At 39.8% G+C, this 26,897-nt stretch overlaps 1 protein-coding gene across 3 annotated transcripts in view; it reads right to left on the reverse strand.

Annotated features, from left to right (window-relative positions):
• TTC37 (tetratricopeptide repeat domain 37) overlaps window positions 1-26,897 on the reverse strand; it is a 234,110-nt gene that overhangs the window by 36,561 nt on the left and 170,652 nt on the right. For all 3 annotated transcript variants that reach the window (XM_030193398.1, XM_030193400.1, XM_030193399.1), the window contains exons 32-38: window positions 21,692-21,764; window positions 13,953-14,006; window positions 13,707-13,818; window positions 8,009-8,137; window positions 4,983-5,107; window positions 1,688-1,846; window positions 149-301 (exon numbers count right to left, since the gene is read on the reverse strand). In XM_030193398.1, coding sequence (XP_030049258.1) covers window positions 149-301; window positions 1,688-1,846; window positions 4,983-5,107; window positions 8,009-8,137; window positions 13,707-13,818; window positions 13,953-14,006; window positions 21,692-21,764 — 805 coding nt within the window. The remainder of the gene's footprint in view (window positions 1-148; window positions 302-1,687; window positions 1,847-4,982; window positions 5,108-8,008; window positions 8,138-13,706; window positions 13,819-13,952; window positions 14,007-21,691; window positions 21,765-26,897) is intronic.

Below are 26,897 nucleotides of genomic sequence, written 5' to 3' on the forward strand. Positions count from 1 at the left end.
AGAGTTAAGTCACAAGAGCTTCAGATACCCTCAGAAACTATAATTCTATTCTTTTGTTTTCTCAATAATTAAGCAAATGGCATTCCTCCTTCCAAACCAGTCCTTTGAAAATGTCACCTTCATTTGCAACTTTAAAAAGTTACCTTACCAAACAAATTTTAAGAGCAAGCATAGCTAGCCGAAGGAGGCTGGATAACTTCCCATTCCAGTTACTCTGTTGTGATGCCAGCTGTAGGCTTTTTCTATAACACATTTCAGCCCCAACCATAATTCCTTGGGATTGGTATACCTCTGCCAGCCACTGAAACAAAGCAAGAAATTAGGAAATGTCAATCAATTGCCCATTTAAGGTCAAAACACATATTTGTAGTGCAGTGTTCTAGTAGGGTTAGAGAAAACTGAATTCTTTAAGGTGGTTATATTTTTTACTTGACCTATATAACAATTAACCAAAGATGATAATACACATGCAATTTTGAGATCATAAAGGTTACACCTCTGAAAATGGTCTTAAAAACTGATATATGTATCATCTTTGGAAAATGTGCATGTTGATTCACACAAAGTGTATTCAAATGTTCTTATTATCTTCTGTATGATTGTGGCCTGCTATGTTGAAGCTATTCACTTTCACAGGCAATATGACAGCTATCTTACTTTCTTTTGACAAAGTGGTTACGAGTAAGTAAACCAGAGTTAAACAGGACAAGCTACAGTTATAAAGGCAAAAGAAATAAGTATGTGATTCAGCTGTACAAATGATACTGCAGTTAGAACCAGGTGACACCAATACCAAGCTTGATAAAACATATGCCTTTTGTGTCAAGCACCATAGGCAAGTACTGTAAAAGCGTCTTAGTCAAAAAGTAAGTTTTGCAACCAACAAATATCACTGGAAACCTTTATCTAAAGGGAAACTTGTAATAAATTTTTCTTGTTTGAGGAAATTGTGGTACTTACATCTTGGGGCCAAGTTAGAGAATTGCGCCCTGTAAGTTAAGCAGTTTGCATGGTGCAGTTAGATGTGAAAACTGGCAAAACCGTATATGCACAGCTTACCTGGACTGAAAGGAGGTGTACTTGGGGAGAGGTCAATATTTACATGTGTATGTAGACAAAGTACCCACAAAACTGGGGCATAATAAGAGCAGGTGTAAATATACACACAAATTTGCTGTTGTGCATAATAAATTTCCTGAGTTCTGAAAGCACAAGGAAATGCATTGCATATTATTTATGCACCTGCAGAATATAAGATTACCCCCTTAAAACCCTGCAAATTCTAGAAGAGGGAAAAATCCATACATAAATTGTATAAGGAAAATATCAATAAATGCTGTAGGTTTTTGGCTAGATTTTTGAATTTTGCACTTTTTATAGTGTTTATTTGTACTTTATTTGTACTATTTTTGACCAAAATTTAATTCTGGTCTACAAACGAGATCAGTGGTTCTTAACCCAGTCTTTGGGATACACCCAGCAAGTCAGATTTTCAGGATATCCACAAGAAGTATGCATAAGATGGATTTTCATACGAAAGAGACGGTGTACACAAATCTAACTCAAGCTTATTCATTGTGTATCTCCTGAAAACCTGACTTCCTAGGGATGCCCCAAGCATTAAGTTGAGAACCACTGCATTAGATGAAGAGAACAAGAAAGAGGCGAAGAGAAAATAGGGACTTACAATCCAAGCTGCTAATGAAGTGGAATTGGACGCAACTGTTTTCTTCAGTTCTTCCAAGATGGCTTCTGGAAGTTGTTCGCATGACTGCAGGAGCTGTTTACACTCGACTTGCCTCAGGAGCAAGAGCAGAGTTGGTTGATCAGAGCAATGTTTTAAGCTCTGGAAAAACAACACATGAAGATTTAACTTGCTGTCCTTCTATTATTTAGGTACAATTATGGCTAAAATGTTACCACATATTCTCCTCCTTTGTGCCTGTGGGCTAAGCCATTGATAACTCAGACTCTTAACAACTAATCACTATCAGGAAGGTCTGCTTTAGAAAGTAAATGAATAACCATTTCAGAGATCTGAAACCACCATATTTTTCTCACTAAATAACCAATGGATATTTTTTTCTCTCTTGTGAATCATTTTGCTGTTTCTCATTAGATTGTGAAATAAAATGCAGCATAATATTAATATATTTAGAATAAGAAAGCCCTCCAATTACATTTTAGAATTATCAATATCCTACTTTGTAAGTATTTTTTATTTTTCAAATCTAAATCATAGTTGACACAAAGGCTTAGAAAACATGGAGGGGCATTTTCGATAGAACGTCTAAATCAGTATTTAGACGTTTTACAAAAACGTCCAAATTCTGAACAGGCAAGAAGGTCATTTTTGAAAAAGATAAACGTCTATCTTTTGTGTTCGAAAATACTATGGACCTGAGTATGACAACTGATGCTGGCAAATAATGTTCTTCATCACAATTTTTTGGGGTGGGAGGGGGTTAATGACCACTGGGGGAGTAAGGGGAGGTTATCCCTGATTCCTTCCAGTGGTCATCTGGTCATTTGGGGCAGCTTTTTGTGCCTTAGTCTTAATAAAAACAGGTCTAGCTCAAAACGTCTTAGTCCTGGACGTTTTTGTTTTGTTCCATTATGGCTGAAAGATATCTAAGTCTTAGGAACGCCCAAGTCCCGCTTTGAACACGCCCCTGGAATGCCCCCTCGAGATTTAGACATCCTTCAGAGAAAAACATCTAAAAAGAGGTTTCGAAAATACTGATTTGGACGTTTTTGTGAGATAAACGACCAAATGCAGACATGTCACTTTTTAGACATTTTTCTCTTTTGAAAATCAGCCCCATAGTAACATAGTAAATGATAGCAGATTATGGTCATCTAGTAAGATGACTAGAGTTGAAGACATTTCAGTTTCTGCTACTGAAAGTATGTGGACATATGTGGATTATAAACCCTGTCAAACTGTAAGAATAAACCTGTCAGGTAAAATGACAAATAAGGAACATAAGTCCTAACCATTCGTATTTTGCCTGGTTTATACTAATGTTGGAAAGCCACAGAGCATAATTGTTTGCTACATTTTTTTTTAGGAATTTAGCAAGACACAAGAATAGTTTACGGAACATGGATTGGCCTTAAATCTTATTAAAACAGAAGTTACAGTTAGACTGAGTAAAACCAATCATAATTTCCCCTCAAATATCTGAGTCAATGGTAGCCCAATTCCTGTAAATATTGATGATTTTTGACTGATTGTTCAAGCACTGATATTACCATTGGTGGACTACTGTCATTTTTAATGTCTACACTAGGCGCAAATTTAAATGCTTTACAGCTAATTGTAACGCAACAGCAAGTATTTCTGGTGTTCATATAACAGATATCACTTTTGTACCACAACAATTGTGCTGGTTATCCAAAGAACTGCACAATTAGTTTAAATTATTGCTCCTTGTTTTTAAGACCTCAAAACAAAATAGCCTCAGATTAATAAGTTTGTTGCAATGACAACGTTCAGATCAGGATTGGTTGAATCTATCCTCTGTTCATTTTGTTTCGAATGCTTCTTCAACACATGCTTGAATCTTTTTTTCAGTCATAGATGTGCAAAGTTAGAATAATCTGCTTTTAGATTTAAGGGCTGAACAGGATTATATTTTAGAGAAAAAATGAAAGCACTTTTGTTTACATTAATTTATCCCAGGGGTTCTCAACCCCATCCTTGGGACACACCCAGCCAGTCAGGTTTTCAGGATACCCACAATGAATATGTACGAGATAGATTTGCATAAAAGGAAGGCAGTGCATGCAAATATATCTCATGCATATTCAATGTGGATATCTTGAAAACTAGACTTGATGGGTGTGTCCCAAGGACTGGGTTGAGAACCCCTGGCTTATCCTAATAGCCTTTGAAATGTAATAATTGTGCCAAATTATTTGAGTTGTTAAATTAAAACAGGCAGAATTAAAATTATGTTGTATTTTATTGTTTTTGTAATATTTATTTGTTCCATTAATTAGAAACTGTGAGATGTGAAGGTCATAAATAAATAAATGAAATGAAATAAAACTAGCACATGGCATTTTCGTCACTTGCTAACATTACATTAGTGATAAGTATTAAATAGCAGAACTAGTAGGAAATCTCTGAGCTTTTCCCCATGTTCCCTGGAATTCAGTTACTATTTTTACCTCCACTAGTTTAGGCTTATGTCATGACCTCTAGTTCTAGAATTTCCTTTCTGCTGAAAAATGTTTGCTGCTTCTGCACTTAATACCACTGAAATATTTAAATGCATATTTTTATATATCTCCCAACTTTTTCTTTTCTGGTATATATATATCTAGGTCCTTAAGATTCATCTCACATATCAGCACTTCTGATTACTTCAAACCAAGGCATATCTATATTTTCAAAATATGCTTTGGCACATCAACCACACCACACAACATGCAGTGTGTCATGGGAGAGAATTTGTATGGCCAAATATAAAGCTAGGGAAGCAGTGAAACTCTCATTTGAGGCTGGAATAACAAAGGAGGAAGGTCAAAGAAAAAGGGTAGGAGAGGAGGAGAAAAACAGTTGCTCCTGCAGTGTGTCTGCTGGACAAGGCAGGGCCGGACTATCCATGCACAGATTGCTCTCCAGCTGCCCCAAAGCTTTCCCTCTCCCACAATCCGCCCAGTTGGAAACAGGAAATTGCATCAGAGGGGGGCGGACTGTGGCACAGAGGGAAAGCTTCAGAGCAGATGGCAGCTTGTGAGGATGGCTGCTGCACAAATAGTCACTCCAAGAACACCCTCCTGAAACCCCTGATGTGCAAGCTCTGAACTGATTCAATGAGCTGTGCAAGTGCCACTTTCTGAAAATAAGGACCAATGTGTGAGCTTTGAAATTAAGAGACTTCTTGAGTTTTATACAGTTTCAGTGTATGTTATTCAGAAAGAAACCAACAAGATTGTCTGAAAGCACCTTACCATTCCACAGTCATCCATACCTTTGTGCAGAGTGCCTCGGCTTCTGAGCTTCTACCTGCATCATTTAAACCAGTCACAGCCTGGTACAGAGACCAGTTCTCCAGAGATTGGGTGTAGCTCATTGGAAGATGGGCCTTTCCTTTACCTGGAAATATGAAAAGGCATTTTTAACCTACTGAGAAGCATGAGTTCAAAATCATGTGAAAAAAAGCCTTTCCAGTACTTTTGGAGAAGAGGGAATATGTTTTCAAACCTGAACTTCCATTAGGTGCTCTGAAAGATCAGTAAATGTTTTAAAAATTTGATATAATAAAGACCAGTTTGTTGTCAGTTTCTATCGGAATGGATGTCCAGTATATTAGGAATATAATTTTTTTAAATCATTTGTTTTGTGAATGACAGTTTTTGCCTCCTTACAGAAAGCCAGTGTCTTGGATGGTAGTTTGCAAGATTGTCCAGTTGTCAAAGTATGGTCATGCTGAGGGTCCCCCTGTTTGCCCCTGAAGAAGCCCTGTGGTGGTGAAACGGGTCCGTTGGGCAGGGAAGCTCGATGGCGACCGCTTTGCAGCTAAGTGATGTTTAACATTATGGGCAATGTAGCTTTTGATATTTAATATTTGATATTTAATATTTGATTTGTTTGTTACAAAATTTGAGCACGTAGGAGGATGGTGAGAAAGTGACCAGTGATTGATTTGTAGTGACTCTCATGTAGAGCACAATTTGTTCAGCATTATTGCTGTATGTCACTTATCTGAGGTCCTTTCCACTTTTCCTTATCATTGTTTTTGAACAGGGTTCCCATTCATATAAACCCGCTCTTTTCTTGTTTGATATTTTGGATTTTTTGAGCGGTAGTTCCCCTACTGAGTAACATAAGTAATAAACAGTACAAGTTAATGTACAATACATGTTATGAAAACTGTAAGAGCTAAAGGAACATTCTTGAAAAAGTAGAGGTGAGGAGAAAGACCTTGGCTATAACCAAATTTAATATCTAGTGTAGGAATTTCTTGAAAAGAAAAGCCTTCAAGAATTTGTGAACGGTCAGATAGTTATTGAGTTGCCTTATTTCCCTTGGGATAAAATTTCACCATCATATTTTTATTCTCCCTGATGTAATCATAATTTTACTCTTTTTTTTATGGGTGCTATGTGCTCTTTTAATGTTTTTAATTGTATTATCAGTATTTTTATGTACAGCTAATTTATATGAATCTGTTTTCACAAGGTTTGTTGACCCCTGAAGCAGGCTCACATGCTGAAACATCGCCATGTTGGATCTTTGATGTGTTGAAATTTTTTGACTATATTAAAGGTCCTACGCTCTGAGGTTTGGAAATACTCAGAATTTTTTGCCTCACTCTTTTGTTGTTATCGTCTATTCTACATCTTATACTGTAATGAAATACAGTTGTCAAATGATCTATAAAGGAAACGGTGGATTAATTAAAAAAATTCACTTTCATTAGTAAACATGTACTTTAAGGTAATTATAAACAAAATTTTATCCTATGAAATGAAAAATGACTGAAAAGAGTTCCCACAAAGACATTGTTTTTCATCAACTATGCTTCATTTTTACCACATAGCACTAGAAGATATATGGCTCACTCCTACTTACCATGAATAGGTTCACTGCATGCTTTCTAATGCAGGACAAGAGCTGGTCCTGCAGGACTATGTAATGATTCTCCAAAATGATATCTGATTCTGCTCTGGGGATGTTTACATACTGATCACTATATGCAGTACTTACTAGATAAAGTTCGGATGCATGCATGCCACGTTTGGAAGAGGAATCAGTATGGTTCTTCAAAGTATGTACAGCCATCCACTGGATTAACAAAGTCTTTTACATTTATGGTGACCAATCAATTGAGAAATAGGAAATTCATCTATTCTTGTTATTTTTGAAGAACCATACTGATTGTAATAGTACTCACGTAGTTTATGTTATTAGGTGCCTAGTTCCCAAATTGTATGTGGGCAAATCTACTAGAGCTTTTAAATTATGAATTAATGAACATCGTTTTTACCATGCTCATAAAATACTAAAAGCTCCAATGTATATCAGCTAATCATGATTTTTAATGATTTATAATGTTTCATTATAGGTACAGTGAAGAATAATCCAAGGGGGAAAAAAACACATTTGTTTGGAACAAAGGTGGATTTTTAAACTGAAGAGTTTTGGAACCGAAAGGATTGAATTTCGCAATTCAGCGGGGTGTATTTTTTAAATAAGAAATCTTTTTAATAGGAAATTTTGATGGACAGTGTTAATTTCATGATTAAAGTTTAAAACTGGAGGTCTAGCTTGTCATTCATACAGTGGATCCAATGAAAAGCTGAGTATTATTTGCTCTTTTCAAGGATTGGTTTAATTTTTGACAGTGTCTTATTTAAATCCAGACACCATTTTGAAATAAGAAACGCCGATGAGAATAAGTCTGAGCTCTGAACTGAGCAGTAAGTTTGTAGATTCATAATAGCTTAAGCCTTTGCAAGGATTAATATCCCAGTGTGTTTATATCATTTTTGTTTTATTGTAGCAATATAGTCTGTCATGGCAGCTCCTGAAGAAGCAAGAAAAAGTAACACAGAGTGGCACAGTAGAGCCACTAAAGCTGGTTCAGTTAAGTTGTTCTGAATCAGTGTGGGTTCAACTGTGGATATAAAAGAATGTTGGAATAAGACTGCACAGTTATATTGAAATGAAAACATTTTTTAAAAAATGGAAAAAATGTTCAAAAATTAGATTGTGAAATAAAAAGGAAATAGGAAGAAGGTTTTTATGAATAGTGATGTAGCATATGCTTTTCGATTAATTCTGCAAAAAATTAGCATCTGAATTCTGTTCCTCCTCAGCTATAGTTGAATAGAATGCTTTCAACAGGAAGTCTGCTTTACAACTTTAATGAGCGCTACCTGGTGTTAACCCACCTAAACTATGACATTTCCAAAGCAGGCCCAATAAGATGAAAAAAAAAGTGATAAGCTCTTTGCTAAAAGCAATCAAACATATGGGTATTTGGTTACTTACTCGTATCTGAAACTGCAGTGACAAATACCATTTCAAGACCTGTCCTCTTGGGAATATTATTCCTCAGGTAGGAAACTGTGTTTTCAGTGTGACAGGCTGCCAGCAATCCTGCCCACACAGCAGGATCATCTGAAATAGTCGGAACATATGCAAATATAATTCAGTACATCAAATATATAATCAGCAACATCTTAACTTAGGGGATCTTTTACTAAAGATTAGCTCAACTTATCTGCAGTAGGACCCATATGAATAAAATAGGCCCTGCTGCAGATAACTAGAGCTAATCTTTAATAGAAGACTCCCTTATATTCTTGAAAAATGTGGGCGAACAAGTCATGCTCTCTTTGTACTGTCTCATACTTCACAAGTATATGTGGAACACAGAAAATCACCTTGTAGATTGTTCTGGTGGCTCAGGTATTAACTGCTGTGTACTATCATCTGTGGAGCCCTGGTTCAACTCCATGGGCCAAGCTCGGGGGGCTGTAAAGGCAGTATTCACAGTCCTGCAAGGATGTGGGGTGGAGAAGTTGTACTCATTTATTTATTTATTTTTTATTTATTGTATAGGAGTTATGCCTGAATGGCTGCAGCCAGGATCCATGATTGTAGGATTCTAAAGGGAGTCAAGCTAAGAGTCTCCTGGACCAGGATGATCACAGCAAACACCTGAGTATGTTTTGAGGGATTCAGAATATAAAATACAGAAAAATATCCTTAGGTATTGCAAATAACTGATGACTCATGGGGCCAGATCTCAACCTGATCTCAATTAAGCCGGAAAGAAAAAAAGAAAAAGGAGTGGGAGAAAACCACCGGGTCCAAAACACCACCTGCACAGCAACATAAGTAGATATTTTTCCACTTTTCAAAACTGGCCCCCCTCCCCCCAATCTATGTACAATACCCAAAGGTTTCTACAATGCCTATAATTTTACACATACAAGCTATAAACTCTTATACTGGACAAAAATATTAAAACTAAGACAATAAAGTCCAATATGGTAAGCCAATAATAAAATGTGTGTGTGAGAAAAGTGCCCTCAGATAAACTTTTCACCCAAACCAGAGCCAATATTGAACGGATCTCATAATGATTAATTAATTTTTTGTACGACGCTGAACTATATATTTTGCTTTTTATTAACATGTGCCAAATTAATTGTGAACAAATAAATAAATAAAAACACCACAAAAATAAGGTCAGATCATCATACAACTTGGATAAATGCCAGCGTTTGGAAAATAATTGAACAGTATCATAATACCCACTGTCCAATTAAAAGTGGCACAACAAGTCCCTCCTATAATCAGAACACCCAGCTGTGTGGGTTTCATTGAATAACTGCTTCCAAGGATTTCAGAAGGGAAGTAATTTATACCCTCGAGACAGCTACTACAGTCTGCAAGTCACCACCCGAGTCCTTGGAAACAGTCATTCAATGAAACCCATGGTTAAGCATTCTACTTGCTGGAGGGGACTTGCTGTGCCACTTTTAATTGGACAGCATCTGGAGAATAACTGAACAGTTTCAAAAAGTTTAGATAAGAATTACACAAAAAGGTCAGGACGCTTATTTATTTAGACTTCACAGCACATTTTCACTTAGGGTGTTCACTATTAATTTGGCATGGGTGAATACGAAGCACAAAAAAATATTTCAGTGCCATACGAAAAGTACCCAATGAAAGAGAATTCATTAATCATCCTGAGATCCTTTCAATATTGGGTCCAGTATGGTTGAAAAATTTATCCGAGGGTACTTTTCTCACACATGTATATTTTATTATTGGCTTATCATGTTGGACTTCATCGTATTTTTTGAAAGGCTAAGGGGGCACAGGAGGGAGATGTGCCAAGAGCATGTTTTTGGCAAGATCAATTATACATTTGCTATATCCCAGCTAAGTTCAGCTCACAGAAAACGCAAGAGCAAAGTCCATGAGTCACTTGTTTCTAAGGGCAGTTTTTAAAGGCCAAAGTATGCAGACTTTCCCTTTGTAGAAAGTTTTCCAGTGTCAAATACCCAGGAACTTTGTACATGGGTGGGCTGTTTTGAAAATGACCCCCCCCCCCCCCCCCCCAATCACCAAATACAGTGGAACATAACATTTTAAAAAATGTTTAATTGGCCCTCGGTCACAATTCTCATTCTACCTGTTGAAGCATATTAGATTTATGTAGTGTGTTTGATTTCTAACTCTTCCTGGAGACATAAAGCAGCAGCTTAAAGAATCTCAATAACTTAATAGAATGATTTTAATTGATAAAGATTGAAGTTATAGCTTGACATGAACATGTCAAATCCTGAGCAATGGCTGGAGTAAAGAGCTTTCTACACGTGAAATAGTTTGCACCAGCTATTTATAACAGGCAGACAAGAAAATGGATAGAAGGAAATGGGCAGAAAAGGATTTCTGACATATAACATCAAAATAAATATTTTGATCCTCCAAATTTGTTACTGCTTAGCCACAAATATTCATTCATTTTAAATTACACCTAAAGTTGGAAAGACTGTTCTCATAAGACCATGTGCCCCTTTGGTGAGGAAAAGAAAGCAAATCTTCGAATGAAAATGGTTTCTTGCTGTAATGCCTCATGGCTAGGAAAGTTTGGTGGAAAAGTGCTTTTCGTGACATGATTTTATATTGGAAACTCAAAGACCAATTCTACTATATAGCTTAAAATAAATTATTTACTGGGGAAGTACAACCAGAGGAAATTTATCTTTAATTCTAGCATTAGACAAAACCTTTTTTCAGAAATGTTTGAATTAATTGGCACTCAGATTTTATGTATTTATTGAGAACCATTGTTTTTATGGTTTGTCTTTATGGTTGTTATTATTATTGTTATATAACTTGGTTTAGGTGAGATTTTACTGAATGTATCTGAAATTTACAAACTTTACAGTGTTGTCAGGCATAGCAGAAAGGTATTTTCAAATGTAACTAAACAACAAAACAAACTGGAAAGTCAAATATGGGACAGTTTTGACACTACCTACAGGAGTTGGAAATTTCCAAAGGGAAACCCTCTGTGGGGTTTTCCTTTGAAAATCAGTCTGGGGAAGGAAGTGATGTTAGCGTCAGTGAAGGCGGCAAGGAGCTAAAGTTCCTTAACAGGCTAGGTGAATAAAGCAGCAACCCTCCCAAAACTCACTCAAATTGTGGTTAATTTGATGCAAGGGACTAGCAAAATTACAATTACAATAAAATTTATATTCCACAACAGACTGGATCAGTGCGGATTACATAATATTAAAAGAACTAGACCATCACTAGGAAAAATTACAGCTTTAAAATGGTGTCACAAGTTGCTAACCAATAGGTCAAAGCCTTAATCTAAATATATGGAAAATAAATATGTTTTTAAAATTTTTTTCAAAAGTTCAAATAATCAGACGTCACTCTCGGCTCAAGAGGCAATGAATTCCAGCACTGGGCAGCTCTATAAGGAAAGCCCATCACGTGAATAGATTTATAATTCACCTTTCTTAAAACTGGAAATGGCAAGTGCTCCTTGATTAATCGATTTAGGAAATGGATTCCTTAAACCAACATATAACAAAACTACCAAATATTCCTGGGTATTACTATAGATCGTTCTATGAATTAACGTACACAGCATGAACCTACATCGATCCTCCAAAGGAGGCTTTTCAGCAAGGATGTAAAAAATCTGATCTTTGTTTACGGAAGATCTGTTTTGCTGGTGTGTTTTTCAAAACTTGTAAATGCCTCAAAGAGGTCTTTGAACAACCCGTATGTAGAGTTACAATAGTCAAGAACCAGTGTCTGAATGACCAATCGAAAGTGATGGCTACATGGGAAAAATGAGAAATGTCTACAAACACACCTGCAGTGAAAGACAGCACTGGTGGGAAGGACCAGTGTGTCAGTGCAGGGAAAGTCAAGATTGCAGCACTGGGCTCCAATTCTGAGGAAGAGCAGAGTACATTCAGAAGGAGAACTTATAAAAGTGTATGGGAGAGCGTAAGCAGGAGCTGCAATCAACGAAACTAGATATTATGGAGGCGTTACATGACATCAAAAAAGAAATTAATGATCTGGGCACGAGACAAAAGGAACTGGAGACTAAGTTAGATAAATGAGAGAACACAATTGAGGAACAGAGAACTCAGCAAGAGAAGCTGTGAAAGGATAATCAAGAATTCTGGGATAAAGTCAAGGGTCTTAAAAACAGGTCCCAACACCGCAAGTTGTAAATACCAGGGGTGGAGGGATCTCCAAAGCAACAGTCTACAATAATTGCTTGCTGGTTGTTTCGGTATGAACTGAAACAGGGATGAATAGAATATGGATATTCTCTGCACCCCTTCCTGCAGACCACAATTTTCCATCTTGGGCTCAACAGCAAGCAGTCCACAGCCTCTGCCCATTTCTCTCCTCTAGAGAAAGTATCCTCTTTTTCATCACAGAGGTCTACATCCTCTTCACAGATGCCCAACATCTGCCTTGTATTGAACACTGCATCTATCCAGTCAACAGACAGACATCTCTTTTCTGCTAAAGGTTAACCTTCACTTCTGCAATAATTCAGAATCCATCTCTCCAGTCAGTCAACATCCACTCCTTCAGTCTGATAGTCTGTCAACCAAATGATCAGCATTCAGCCTCAAGGACTCATCCTTCCTGAGCAGAACTCTTGTTTTCAACTATCTGCATGCAATAGGTTATCCGTTTCAATTTCCAATAAACTGCTGGAAACCAAGAAAAGAGAATCTTTCTTTGGATGTTGGCCTAGTTTGGCTGGCTGTTTAGTGACACATGGATAAACACTAACAGCACAGTAAGAGTGCTCATTCAAAACGCCCCTGTTCACACACTGAAGAATCTGTAATGCTCCTGAGGCTGTCAATTTTGAAAGCTAGAACACATTGCCATTCTTAGGATGCCATATAAAGTTTAGGGTGATAATTTGGCTCTAGGTCAGAGTGGGTCCTAGGCTTTCAGCACATTTGTCAGTGTAAAAAACAAAAAAACAAAAACAAAGACCTATCTATATAGAAGCTTCAAATTGAAAATGGAAATTGCAGTCTCAAAGGTCAGTCTACACTGGACAATTCTTATTCTTTAATCCCAGTTCCAGTGTATGATTCAGTCCTAATGTTCTGCTTTGGTTTATAATGGGCCATCTGACACCCAGTGACACTCCCTAGAAAGGGAAAGGGGATGGGATTTGATATAATGCCTTTCTGTGGTTACAATCAAAGCGGTTTACATATTATATACAAGTACTTATTTTACACCTGGGGAAATGGAAAGTTAAATGACTTTGCTCAGAGTCACAAGGAGCTGCAGTGGGAATCAAACCGGTTCTCCTGGTTCTCAGGCCATTAGGCTACTTCACTCCTGGTCATGGATCAATCCTCCTGCTCCTTCTAATGCCCAGCCCTCAGCTCCATCCCTGACTTTTCCCTCTTGCCCTCCTACTTGTCTATGTTTCTCTGTAGAGTTCTTCCAGCTCCTTTTGATGCCACAGCAAGAGCAGCATTTCCATGGTATGGCACATCCACACACAGTGAGGTTGTTGTGAAGGGAATATGTATGTAGTGGGATGTGAATGTGTGCTGGCACACATATACACACTCTATAATGCAGTGACGGACACCATGATCTAGGCAGGATATAGATATAAATAAATAAATAAATATAAAACACTGCTCACCTGGAAAGAGATGGGCTGCCTTCTGGATGGTCTTCAGTGTACAGCTGTGCTCATCTTCTCCTGAACAACTCCCTGCTGCTAACTGGTTCACGGCAGTATACAACAGGGATGTCTAAAGATACAAACACAATACTATGAATAAGTTCTTACACAGAATCAGTAGTCAAAACAAAAGAAAATATAAATAATAATTAGCAGCATTTTGCCCAAGATTGCTGATTTTCTCAGAAGGTCCCTTCAACTCACCTTTGCTTGGTTAGCATGAAGAATATGAGCAATGTTGCCTGCTACAGTTCCACCCTGGAAGGTAAAATATGAATCTAGTTATCTTGCAAAAGTTGTGCATCATTATCTACAGTATCATTCCTAGACACAGTCTCCGCAGTTTATACAGTGGGGGAAATAAGTATTTGATCCCTTGCTGATTTTGTAAGTTTGCCCACTGACAAAGACATGAGCAGCCCATAATTGAAGGGTAGGTTATTGGTAACAGTGAGAGACAGCACATCACAAATTAAATCCGGAAAATCACATTGTGGAAAGTATATGAATTTATTTGCATTCTGCAGAGGGAAATAAGTATTTGATCCCCCACCAACCAGTAAGAGATCTGGCCCCTACAGACCAGGTAGATGCTCCAAATCAACTCGTTACCTGCATGACAGACAGCTGTCGGCAATGGTCACTTGTATGAAAGACACCCGTCCACAGACTCAGTGAATCAGTCAGACTCTAACCTCTACAAAATGGCCAAGAGCAAGGAGCTGTCTAAGGATGTCAGGGACAAGATCATACACCTGCCAAGGCTGGAATGGGCTACAAAACCATCAGTAAGACGCTGGGCGAGAAGGAGACAACTGTTGGTGCCATAGTAAGAAAATGGAAGAAGTACAAAATGACTGTCAATCGACAAAGATCTGGGGCTCCACGCAAAATCTCACCTCGTGGGGTATCCTTGATCATGAGGAAGGTTAGAAATCAGCCTACAACTACAAGGGGGGAACTTGTCAATGATCTCAAGGCAGCTGGGACCACTGTCACCACGAAAACCATTGGTAACACATTACGACATAACGGATTGCAATCCTGCAGTGCCCGCAAGGTCCCCCTGCTCCGGAAGGCACATGTGACGGCCCGTCTGAAGTTTGCCAGTGAACACCTGGATGATGCCGAGAGTGATTGGGAGAAGGTGCTGTGGTCAGATGAGACAAAATTGAGCTCTTTGGCATGAACTCAACTCGCCGTGTTTGGAGGAAGAGAAATGCTGCCTATGACCCAAAGAACACTGTCCCCACTGTCAAGCATGGAGGTGGAAATGTTATGTTTTGGGGGTGTTTCTCTGCTAAGGGCACAGGACTACTTCACCGCATCAATGGGAGAATGGATGGGGCCATGTACCGTACAATTCTGAGTGACAACCTCCTTCCCTCCGCCAGGGCCTTAAAAATGGGTCGTGGCTGGGTCTTCCAGCACGACAATGACCCAAAACATACAGCCAAGGCAACAAAGGAGTGGCTCAGGAAGAAGCACATTAGGGTCATGGAGTGGCCTAGCCAGTCACCAGACCTTAATCCCACTGAAAACTTATGGAGGGAGCTGAAGCTGCGAGTTGCCAAGCGACAGCCCAGAACTCTTAATGATTTAGAGATGATCTGCAAAGAGGAGTGGACCAAAATTCCTCCTGACATGTGTGCAAACCTCATCATCAACTACAGAAGACGTCTGACCGCTGTGCTTGCCAACAAGGGTTTTGCCACCAAGTATTAGGTCTTGTTTGCCAGAGGGATCAAATACTTATTTCCCTCTGCAGAATGCAAATAAATTCATATACTTTCCACAATGTGATTTTCCGGATTTAATTTGTGATGTGCTATCTCTCACTGTTACCAATAACCTACCCTTCAATTATGGGCTGCTCATGTCTTTGTCAGTGGGCAAACTTACAAAATCAGCAAGGGATCAAATACTTATTTCCCCCACTGTATAGGAAATGCCAACAAGGACTCAAAGGACAGAAAGAAAGAGAATGTGTGCTAAAGTAGCACTATCACTGCTAGTTAAGCCCTGATAGCACCTACAATAGTGCTTGACTGACTAAACGTTAATTTTATGGAGGAACACGGGAGCATAAGTAAAAAAGGAGTCTTCTTGCAAATAAAGTTTATAAATCATGAAAAATACTGTGAACTCAATGAACTAAATGATAGGCAGTTAACACAATGCTGTAAGCACTGATACAATATGCTCTCAGATTTTAGTTTTCAAAATACGAACCTCTGTGCTTTGTACACGCTGAAGCCTCTAACTAAATTTTAGGGAGACCATTATAGAGAGAATTGCAGCAACATAATACATAAAATCATTACAATTTGAATTGCTCCTATTAAATGCTCTTTCACTACTAAGGGGGCTTGCAGATTAAACATTTTGAAAACACCTTTTGCTGATGAATGATGACAGATGATGAAGAACAAAGCTCTTAATGGTAGCAGATGTTCTCCAAGGACAGCAGGTCTTAAATCTTCACTTATGAGTGACATCACCAACAGAGTGCGGTGTGGGAAACGGTACCCTAGTAATTTTTTCTAGAAGCCTTTAAGGTAGGCTTACCATATATGCTTGCCTGTTCCCGGATGCCACCGTGGGGGTTTGTGATTTAAGTCCTGCTGTCCTCAGAGAACAGCTGCTACAGGTAAGTAACTTCATTTTCTCCAAAGACAAGGAATGCAAAATCCTGACCTATGGGACTCCATAGCTACAGGCTGCCTTCAACAGCAAAATGGGGAAACAAGTAGTGCTGTACCAGGAAAATATCAATATTTTTGGTGGCAAAAGGCTGTTATTTTTTTTCTTTTTTGGGGTGAGGACAGCTTGAAACTGAAAGAGATGGGCCTAAGGGGTTGAGCGTTGGATTCTAATCCCCAAACAGAATCTAGAGGACTCTCTGACTAAACCTACTGTCACATCAAGAGTCAATCTAGGCATGACTAGTGGGATGTCAATGTATGGATGGAAACACATATTGCAGCTCTGCAAATCTCTTCTATAGAAGGTGTGAGCTACTGACACAGCCATTATGAGCCACGACGCTCCAGATAAAAAAAAATGTATTTATTGAAGGATGAACAAGACTCGACACAGCTGTGTTTCGGCCTATGAGGTCTGCATCAGGAGTCTTTTTTTGTTCAATAAATACATCCACTTGTAATATTAGTCTCAGAGCGATGATTCTGAATGAAAGCTGCTACGTCTTATGCGTAGAGATAAAATAAAGCTTATGTCAGCATTGGAACCTCAAAGTTGAGCTCGCAATTGAAAACAGTAAAAAGCTTTCATTCAGAATCATCACTCTGAGACTAATGTCACAAGTGGATGTACTTATTGAATAAAAAAAGACTCCTAATGCAGGCCTCATAGGCTGAAACACAGCTGTGTTGAGTCTTGTTCATCCTTCAATAAATAATTTTTTTTGAGGCATCTTCGCTGTTTTGTTTGATGCTATATATTTCTGCGGAGATTTATTTCTTCTAAAAAATAATTCTGCACACATACAAAACACGCATCTGCACTACCGCAGGCATTTTTCAGCGCACCTTAGGTAAAAGGACCCATTAAAGCAGTGTGGCTGCTATATTAGTCCACTTTAAAAGTGTCAGACTTGTGAGTTCTTGTACCAAGTAGAGTGCTGCTGAGCACGGTACTCAGACCAGGTTCTGCTTGGCGGCCGGAGAACCCCAAGTTTCACCTGCACTGACTGCTGTTCCCCAGAGGTGGAGCCCCTAGGTGCGGGCGGCCTGCAGGACTTACAAGACGGAGCTAGAAGCGGGGTGGTGAACGTATCGGCCAGGCAGATATTTTCCTGGAATGTCTCTGAGATTATGTCTTCTGTCAAAAGATTTAAAATATCGTGTGCTTTACAGCGACACAAAGCTGACATAACCTGTCTTCAGGAAATCAATCGAGAGCATCAAAAATTGAGATGGGACTGAGTATGTCTAGTAGCACTATAGAAATAATAAGTAGTAGTTAGGGAAGTCGTATGTGCTTTGTCAGATAAGCATGGGGGGGGGGGGGGGGGGAAGGGTTGCCCTGTTAATTAATAAGTCATTGGCACATCATATCTCTCAGATTGTTAAAGATCCAGAGAGTATATATATCAGAGTGTATGTTGATATGCAAAGACAGATTAATAAAGCAGTGAGAGTATCTATTTCTTCTTCATTAATTTAGTGCAGCACTGTACACACTTTATCGTGAGTCACATATTCAGTTTGGGAAATTTTAACTCAGTGTTTGAGCCTGCTATGAACAAAAAAAAAAATCAGTTGGGAAAATAAGAGGCTCTCATATCTCTACAGAATGCTGGTCTTAGTGGATACCTGGAGAGTCCTGTACCCTACAGAATTAGATTACACACATCTGTCCAGGATGCAAGGTTCAATGTTTCACACAGATTATATTTTAACTACTAGATTGGTATTTCCTAAGATTTCTAGGGTAGAAATTGGAACAATGGAGGAGATCTTGCAACAAGCCATAACCTGGATAGATGCAGAGAATCCACCGGTGGGGAGTTGGACACAGCTATTATTGGTACACAGGTAAGGATTTTAGCAAATATCTACTGGATAAATGGATTGTGACTAACAAAGCCCACCATGCAGAAGAATTTGTTTTATTCTGGGAAACAGTTAAGACAATCTTGGGGGACAACATCATAACCTATGTTGGTCGGCAAAAACAACATATTGTCAACGCCTTAGTGGGCTTGGAGGCATAGTTTAATAAAAGAAAAAAAAAGAAACTAGAAAAATATATCAAAAATACCCTACACCCCTGAGAACAAGGATAATTTGATTAGCACTCAAGTGGCCCCGAATTCTCTATTCATGAGCATTCTAAAAAGAAGATGTTAATCTATCGCATGCTTTGATTACATAAATATAGCAAAACGCCTGGGAAGCTTTTGGAAAACCTAAAGAAAGTTTGGACAGGACCCAGTCTGTTATTACATTAAAGAACTTGGTGGACCAATTATTAACAATTCCTAACATAACATCTGGTCCTATAATCTGCTAACACCTTGCAACCTTGCAGGTTACAAAAATATCAACAGCCAAAACAGACCTCTGGGAGGACAATAAAAACAAGATATTGAAGTTAAAGCTTTTAAACCGTAATACAAATTGCTGAAAAAGCAGAGTCTTAATATTTTTCTTGAATGACACATGGGAATGAGAGGACTAAAATATCTCAGGAAACTCTTTCCAATATCTGACAGCCTGAACCGCCAATGTCATCTTAAATATTCTTAACCTTTTCCTGACTCTGGTGAAGGAAATGAGATTAAATTTGCACATTTTGACATTCTAATCTATACCTGGAATAGGCAGCAAAATGAAGATGGGAGTATAAATACATTGGTGCCAATCCATGTAACATTTAGTATAAGAAGCAGGCCAGTTTAAACAGAACTCTAGCCTCAATAGGAAGCCAATGAAGTTTAACATAGAACAATGGAATTCTGTCAAATTTAGTTAAGCCAAAAATCAGACATACAGCTGTGTTCTGTCCAGTCTGTAGCCTTTTTCAATTGATGCTTAGTACAGCCCAGATAACCAAGATTACAATAATTTAATTGTGAGCGCAACAGAGCCTGTACCAAGAGTCTAAATTAATCTACCTCAAAATAGTTTCAAATACAGCAGTTTCCTCTTAAAAAAAAAAAAAAAAGATTTCTTCACTATAGAGGTAATTTGAGCTTCCACAGAGCTTTCAACCAGAACATCCAAATTTTTTATCAATGGAGATAATTTGTATTCTGCTTGACCAATGCAGATGGAATTAGGTATAGAATCTGGCTTATCAACAAGCAGAAATGTGGTCTATCAGTATTGAGTTTTAACTCATGATGAAACATCCATTTATCTAGCAAGTCTATGCAGTTTTGTATCAGAGCTCAAAGGAACAAATACTGAGATGTCTTCTGATTAATAACTATAAGACTGAAAACCATTGCTCTCTAATATATACCTCAATGAGTGTAAAATATATTAAACACTATTAGTGAGAGTGCAGAACCCAGGGGAACTCCACAAGGATTATGCCATTTCGTGGAAAGAATGTCATTCATCCTAACCCTATATGACCTACTCATCACAAAGCCACGGAACCATTTCAAAACACTACCAGCAATATCTATTTCCTACAGGATCAGCAGAAGAATATTATGATTCACCAGATCGAAAACATAGGAGAGGTCAAACTGCAGTAATAGAGCACTCTTCCTTTCACTCAGCAACAGTCTAGCAGGATACTGCTAGGGTTTCCTTGGATTTTTTTCCAGCAAGTAAACAAAAAGGACTTTTTCCTTTATTAAAGTCGGCCATGGTTGATTACCTGGACAGAGTGGAACTACTCAGGCTTTCCCCCAGGGCTTAGAAAGGCTAAGTGCACCCATTACAGTGGGTGATATTCATAAAGCAATTAAAGGCATGTGGCTCAATAAAGCACCAGGACTGGATAGGTACAGTGTAGAGGTACATAAAATGCTAAAACTGAAGATTTGCAAGCATTTGGAAGCATATTTTGCTACTGTGCTTGAGCAGGATAGGTTTCCCGGGGGAGGGGGGGCTAACCATGCCTAATCTATTTAAGCCGTTTATAACCCGCATGATCTAAAATTCTCAGTGGGGTACAGATAAAACATACATTCATTCCAAAACCATAGAAAAGATCTAAGATTGCTCAAATGATAGAAACCGTCTAACTGCTAAATGTGGATACTAAGATAATGGCAGATAGATTGGCAGGCTAAGGGGCCCTTTTACTAAGCTGCATTAAGCAGCTAATACGGGTTTTACCAGGTCAGCACCTATATCCAAAATGCACCTCTGCCCCCTAGTGGTAGTCTTGCGGTACTACCACTAAGAATCATCCCTCCCTATATGGAAGGACAACCCCTAGCAGTAGTATCAAAACACTACCACTAGGGAGCTGAAGTGCCATTTTGGATGGAGGCAATGATCTAGGCGGTAGTGGAGGGGATTTCTGCCAACCATGACTGCTGAACTACTTACTGCAGACCTACCAAATAGGTCCTTTGGAGGGAGGAGGGTAGCGCTTGATAGGGATTCTGTCAGGGGATTGGGTTGGGGAAAATGAGGATGGAGTGGAGAAAGAGGGGTGTGTTGCTGCAGTTGTAATGCAGTGCCATGCCGTGAGGTAAATGCCTGCCCTGTGCGGTAAATGCAGGATAGATGTTTGCTATGCCCCCTGCATTTTGCTGCAAAGGTTTTGCACGTACCACAAGTTAATTTTTGTGCAAAACTTACTGCAATAAGTAAAAGTGCAGTAAGTTTTGGACCTGGTTGTAGAGGAGCAAGCAAGGTTTATAAAAGGCAGGCAAGCAATAGTCAATGTAAGAAAGTTGTTAATGGTCATGGAGAAGTGTCAGAGCGAGATTCAGCAGAACTTAATACCTGGGCAGTGTGTTCTTGCAAGCCATTTAAACCTACTACGGACAGAGAAAGTACCTACATATAATACATGTAAATCTCTTTATTGTACCACAGAAAGGCAGTATATCAACTCCCATTAACCGTACCCTTATACATTTACACACTGTTGAATAATGGGAAGCATACAGCATCTTTTGCATTACATAGGGAAACTAGAAAGGGTTCACCACTCTCCCCATTGCTATATATCTGGTTTTAGGAGCCATTTTGCAAGTAATAAGTAAGAAAGCTACTTAATTGGATATAATTTTCCTTTGTACTAAGTTTATGTTTCTTTTACGTATTCTTGGAATTTGATTTGAAATCTGTAAAGAATTTAAAAAAATAAATAAATACCTAATGGACACTTGTGAAAAGTATCTTGTTTTCTTAATCTATAAATTAAGAAATATATTTGGGGAGTAGAGGATGGGAAAAAAAGACACAGAAAACTACATTTTTTATCTTGTGATTATAGGAGCTTACCTTTGCATGTTGTGGAGTATAGTGAGGAACCAGCCGTGATAAGAGACACCACAAAGCAGAATCACCTGGATTTCTGTTGAAGAAACAAAATCCAGTTACTCTTATAGAGACGCTCAAATTTCCAAAATTATCAACAAGAGATACGCGCTATACAAACATCAAAATGGTAATACTGTAAATCTTCTGTTTTTGACAAAATACTTGCAACAACAACACAAAGGATCCAATTCAAGCCTCTGTTGTAAAGGAAAATCGTGTCAAATATGGGCAGGAAGAGATACAGCGAAGTTACTTAACTTTAGCAGGTGTTCTCCCAAGGACAGCAGGACAAAGTATCCTTATAAATGGGTAACGTCATCCTGACTTAGCCTGGTGCAGACACTGCCTAGCGCTCTATTATTTTAAGAGACTTTTGGCAGTGGCCCACTGCACATGCTTGAGTACCTTCCTGCCCAATGCATGGGCACGGAACCCTCAGGATTATGAACTAAAAAAAAAGAATTCAACTCCAAGGGGAAGTGAGAGGTTTGTATGGATTTCTCCTGCTGTCCTCAGAGCAACGCTGAACAGCGAAGCAGTCAACAAATAGGACAATGAACCCAACAGTAAAAGGAATCTGACTTTATTGGGAGGACCCGACATGGCCCGTGTTTTGGCAAAAGCCTGCGTCAGGGGTCAGTGACGAATACATCATAAGGCACAATCCTATATGAATCTTCACAAGGATATGAGAAACATGCACAAAAGGTGAAGAACAGCTTGAAACAACCACTCAAAACAGTTTCCTATGCAGTGGAACAAAAAGGTTGCTTCCTTTTACTGTTGGCTTCGTAGTCCCATTTGTAGTCTGTTTCACTATTATGCACTGCAGGTTTTTGCTCCACTGCGTAGGAAGCTAATTTGAGAAAGCGCCAATTCAACTTGCATCTCTGATCCAATGCTATGTCCCGAATAGAACTTGCATTCTATAGAATCTCATCAGTTAGTGATCCCTGGGATCAGGGAGGCTAGGTTGTTCTACCCATTAGCAACCGTTTTTTTTTTTTGTTTTTTTTTTTGTTATTGCCCCTGTTCTAAGGAATAAGATTCCGCTATCTGTAAGGATGGGAAACTTATTTGTTTTCTTTGGGCTTCTCTGTTGTAGGCCAAAATGAATTATGAGCTGCTTGAATGGATGTTTCTGGTGTGTTATGGGATGTTAGTTTAATCTTGAGTGAATGTCTTCCATGTGCTGTGTAGTTTCCTATGCCAAATTCCTTTTCCATGCCTTTTTTGTTCATTTATTTTATTGTAAACCACCTTGATATGTTTTATGTAATGCAGTATACTAAATCTAATAAAACTGTAACTAAGTCTTCCATGTGATCTGAGTCTGGAACAGTACTGAGGGACATTGTTGTTGAGATGAGCGGCAAAGAAGTCCACCAAAGGGGTGCCCCACAATTGGAAGATCTTGTGGGCTACGCCCATATTGAGAGACCACTCGTGTGGTTGTATGATCCTGCTCAGCCTGTCCACCAGAAAGTTATCTTTCCCCGCCAGGTATGTGTCCCCGAGCACCATGCCGTACCTGCCAGTCTATCCTGACTGCTTCCTGACACAAGGGGTAGGATCCCCTACCCTCCTGCTTGTTAACATAATGCACTGCAACCTGATTATCCATTTGGATGAAAATAATTTGGTTCGTCAGCCGATCTCTGAAAGCCTTTAGAGCATTCCATGTTGCCCACAATTCCAAGAGATTGATATGGAAGGACATCTTCTGGCATGTCCAAGTCCCCTGAGTGTGAAGCCCATCTACATGAGATCCCTAGCCCAGGTTGGATGCATCCGTGGTCAGTATCTTTTGGGAAGGCTGCATTTGGAACAGTAGTCCCAGGGTCAAACTGGACCAAATTAGCAATCAATGGAGAGACTGTTTGAGCTGTGGCGTGACGATGATGACATCCACTAGATTTCCTGTGGCTTGATGCCTCTGAGAAGCTAGGGTCCATTGGGCTCTCCTGAAACGGAAATGTGACAAGAGTGTAAAACGTACTGTAGAGGTCATGTGGCCGAGCAATCTCAACATCTGCTGCTGTTACCTACTGGCTGCTGCGAACCTGATTGGCAACTGAAATAAGAGCAGTCACTCGATCTTGAGGAAGGCTTGTGAATGCTCTACATCCAGCAGGGTTCCTATGTATTCCAATTGCTGAATGAGTGGGAGATGGGACTTCGGGTAGTTGATTACAAACCCTAGCAGCTCCAACACTCACATAGTTCTCTGCATTGATGCCTGAGCACCCAAGTGCGATGTGCTCTTGACCACTAAGCATCCAGGTAGGGAAACAAATGCACTCCCAGCCTGCATAGCGACACTGCAACTACAGCTAGACATTTGGTGAATACCTTGGGAGTGAATGCGAGACCAAATGGCAGGACGCTGTACTGGAAGTAGTGCTTCCCTACCAAAAATCTGAGACACTTCCGGTGAGTGGGAAGTATTTGGATGTAGGTATATACATCCTTCAAGTCCAGAGAGCATAGCCAGATGCTGGATGTGTTAATTGCCAATTGAGAGCATATCCCACTTCGACTATTTGGAGAACCCACCTGTATTGGAAAAACATTCAGCTTCCCCCCTACTGGCAGGTCATCCGGAGTAGATACTTTGATGGTGGCTATGCTCTCCTATAGCAAGTCAAAAGCTTGGCACCCACTTGTGCCTGGAAAGCAGGCTGTGACTTCTTTTTTTTGTGTGTGTCATTTGTATCCCACGCTTTCCCACTCATGGCAGGCTCAATGTGGCTTACATGGGGCAATGGAGGGTTAAGTGACTTGCCCAGAGTCACAAGGAGCTGCCTGAGGTGGGAATCGAACTCAGTTTCTCAGTTCCCCAGGACCAAAGTCCACCACCCTAACCACTAGGCCACTCCTCTACTCCACTCCACTTCTGTGGATGTTGCTGGCAGGCCCGAGAACAATGGGTCTGGGGTTTCTGCTGACAAGCTGAAGTAGTAAACCTACACCTTCAAGAGTAGTAAGAACTTCTTTGAGGCCAGCAGAAAGCCTCCTAGTAGAGTAGGATACAGAAGGAGGCCGTCGAGAGAGGGACTGGATGGTGTCAGTGTGTTTTTTTTTTTTTTTAATGATGTCAGCAACCTTCTCCACCTTGTCCTCAAAAAGGTTGTCTCCCCAGCAAGGTACGTCCACTAGCCTCTCCTGAACCGCAGAAGCAAGGTTAGAGACATGCAGCCATGAGCGTCTGCGCATCCCCACACCCAAAGTAGAGTCTTTGGAAACAATATAAAATGTATCATCTACATCCATGGCCAATATTTTTGACACTCCTCCTGCTTCTTGGCCAACTGATGAAACTCAGCAGCCTGCTCCTGGGGGACAGTGTCTGCAAAGTCTAGCACACTATGAACCAAGGACCGCAAGTAAATGCTCATGTAGAGCTGGCAGTCCTGGATGTGGGAGATTAGCATCAAGGCCTGGTAAACCTTTTTCCCAAAAGAATTTAAGGTCCGGGCCTCCCTGCCTGGGGGTGCCCAAGGCATGAGACTTGGAACTCTGAGCCCTTTTGAGAATGGATTCGACCACCAGGGAGTGTTTTGGCAACTGGGCCTTCTTGATCCAATACATGAAATCCACCTTCTTTGGTACAACTTACACAGAGAGAGGGTTCGCCCAATTCTTCATCTGTGCATCCCAGAGAATCTTGCGCAGAAAGAATGTTATAGCATCTCTGGGTGGAGAATCAAACTCTAGAACTTGAAACAGCTCTAGGTTCGTCCTCCATTTCCAACTTAAAGGGAAGACTTTCTGCTCTCATTATGTGGACAGGGGTCCAAGGGTATGATATATGACCCCTCCTCTGAGAGGCAGTCTAGCTCTTCTTCAGTCTCCCATGACCGGTTCATATCAGGCTCTGCAAAATAGTCCTGATGGGGCTCCCTGAGGCTGCACCTGTCTTGGCCAACTGGAAGCTTGTCCAGGTCTTGGGGCTAGGCACTGAGTCGCTTGCTCACATCTTGACCTCGAGGGAGCTTCCTTTCCCAAATGTCGAGCGGTGCTGCGCATGGAGAGGCGCTAACACCGATGCCTCGAGGCAATGAGGCTAAAGACCTCTCCCCAGGTGACTCATATACCTCAGGGCCAGAGTGGCTGAGTGCTGTAGCTGGCACAAACGCCCTCAATGTCTGAGAACTTTGGAGCTATGGTAAGCCTGCTACGCCTCCCTCAGCATGCCTGGAACAGGTCATCGAGGACAGGCATCAACCCACGTTGGTGGTGCCGAATCAGAAGCAGGGTCCCAGCTTTGCTAACGCAGAGGTGATGGCACAAGTATTTATTACAGAGGTGGAGTAGTTCTCTCAGCGCCGACGTTTCTCAGGTATCAGTGATGCCTCAAGACCCCAAACACCAATTGTTTGAGTCAGTGCTAGAAATCACCAAAGTACATTGGGTGCATTTCTTGAAGCCACTGGGAGTCTTCTGGGGCATGTCAAAAAGAACAGCAGCTAAATCGAAAGACTCAACGGTGAGGCCAAAGAGGGCCTTGGAGGCCCCCCCCCCCCCCCAAAAAAAAAAAAGAGAACTTAAGAGTACAAACACTACAAAAAACAGAGGGGAAAGGAATACCATGAAAAGAATAAGAACACATTGAAAAATACCTGGACAGAAAGGCACAATGCAATGAAAAAAAAATTCACTAAGGAAGAGATAAACAAAACATGACCTCCTAGCTCTAAGGAAAAAAGTAGACTGAGCGCGTCAGGTGGTAAGGCATTTGTGTATGAGCGGTGGGCCGCTACCAAAAGCCTCTTAAAGTAATAGAGTACTGGACAGTGTTCTCACTGTGTTCCATCGGGATGATGTCATCTACATGTAAGAATACATCTGTCCTGCTTGTTCTTGGAGAATGTATGTTGTGAAGCTAGATCATAAAACACAGAGAATAGTTTCTCACAACACAGTTACTAAGTAGTGGCACAAGCAACAGGACTATAACTGACAAATTAAATCCTTTCCACCGTTTATCTCAGCTACCAGGAGTTCTAACTCCCACTGAAGACTTCCCATACCCTTTGCTGCCACCTAACCTTTAAGATTATAAGCAGATTTTTTAAGTCACCCACACAACACAAATAAATATTCCTAAACAAAGACTTTGCATTATAATGAGACAGAATCAAATATAAAAACAAAAATTCAAGTG

This window comes from Microcaecilia unicolor, chromosome 2 (genome assembly GCF_901765095.1).
Source record: "Microcaecilia unicolor chromosome 2, aMicUni1.1, whole genome shotgun sequence".
NCBI lineage: Eukaryota > Metazoa > Chordata > Amphibia > Gymnophiona > Siphonopidae > Microcaecilia > Microcaecilia unicolor.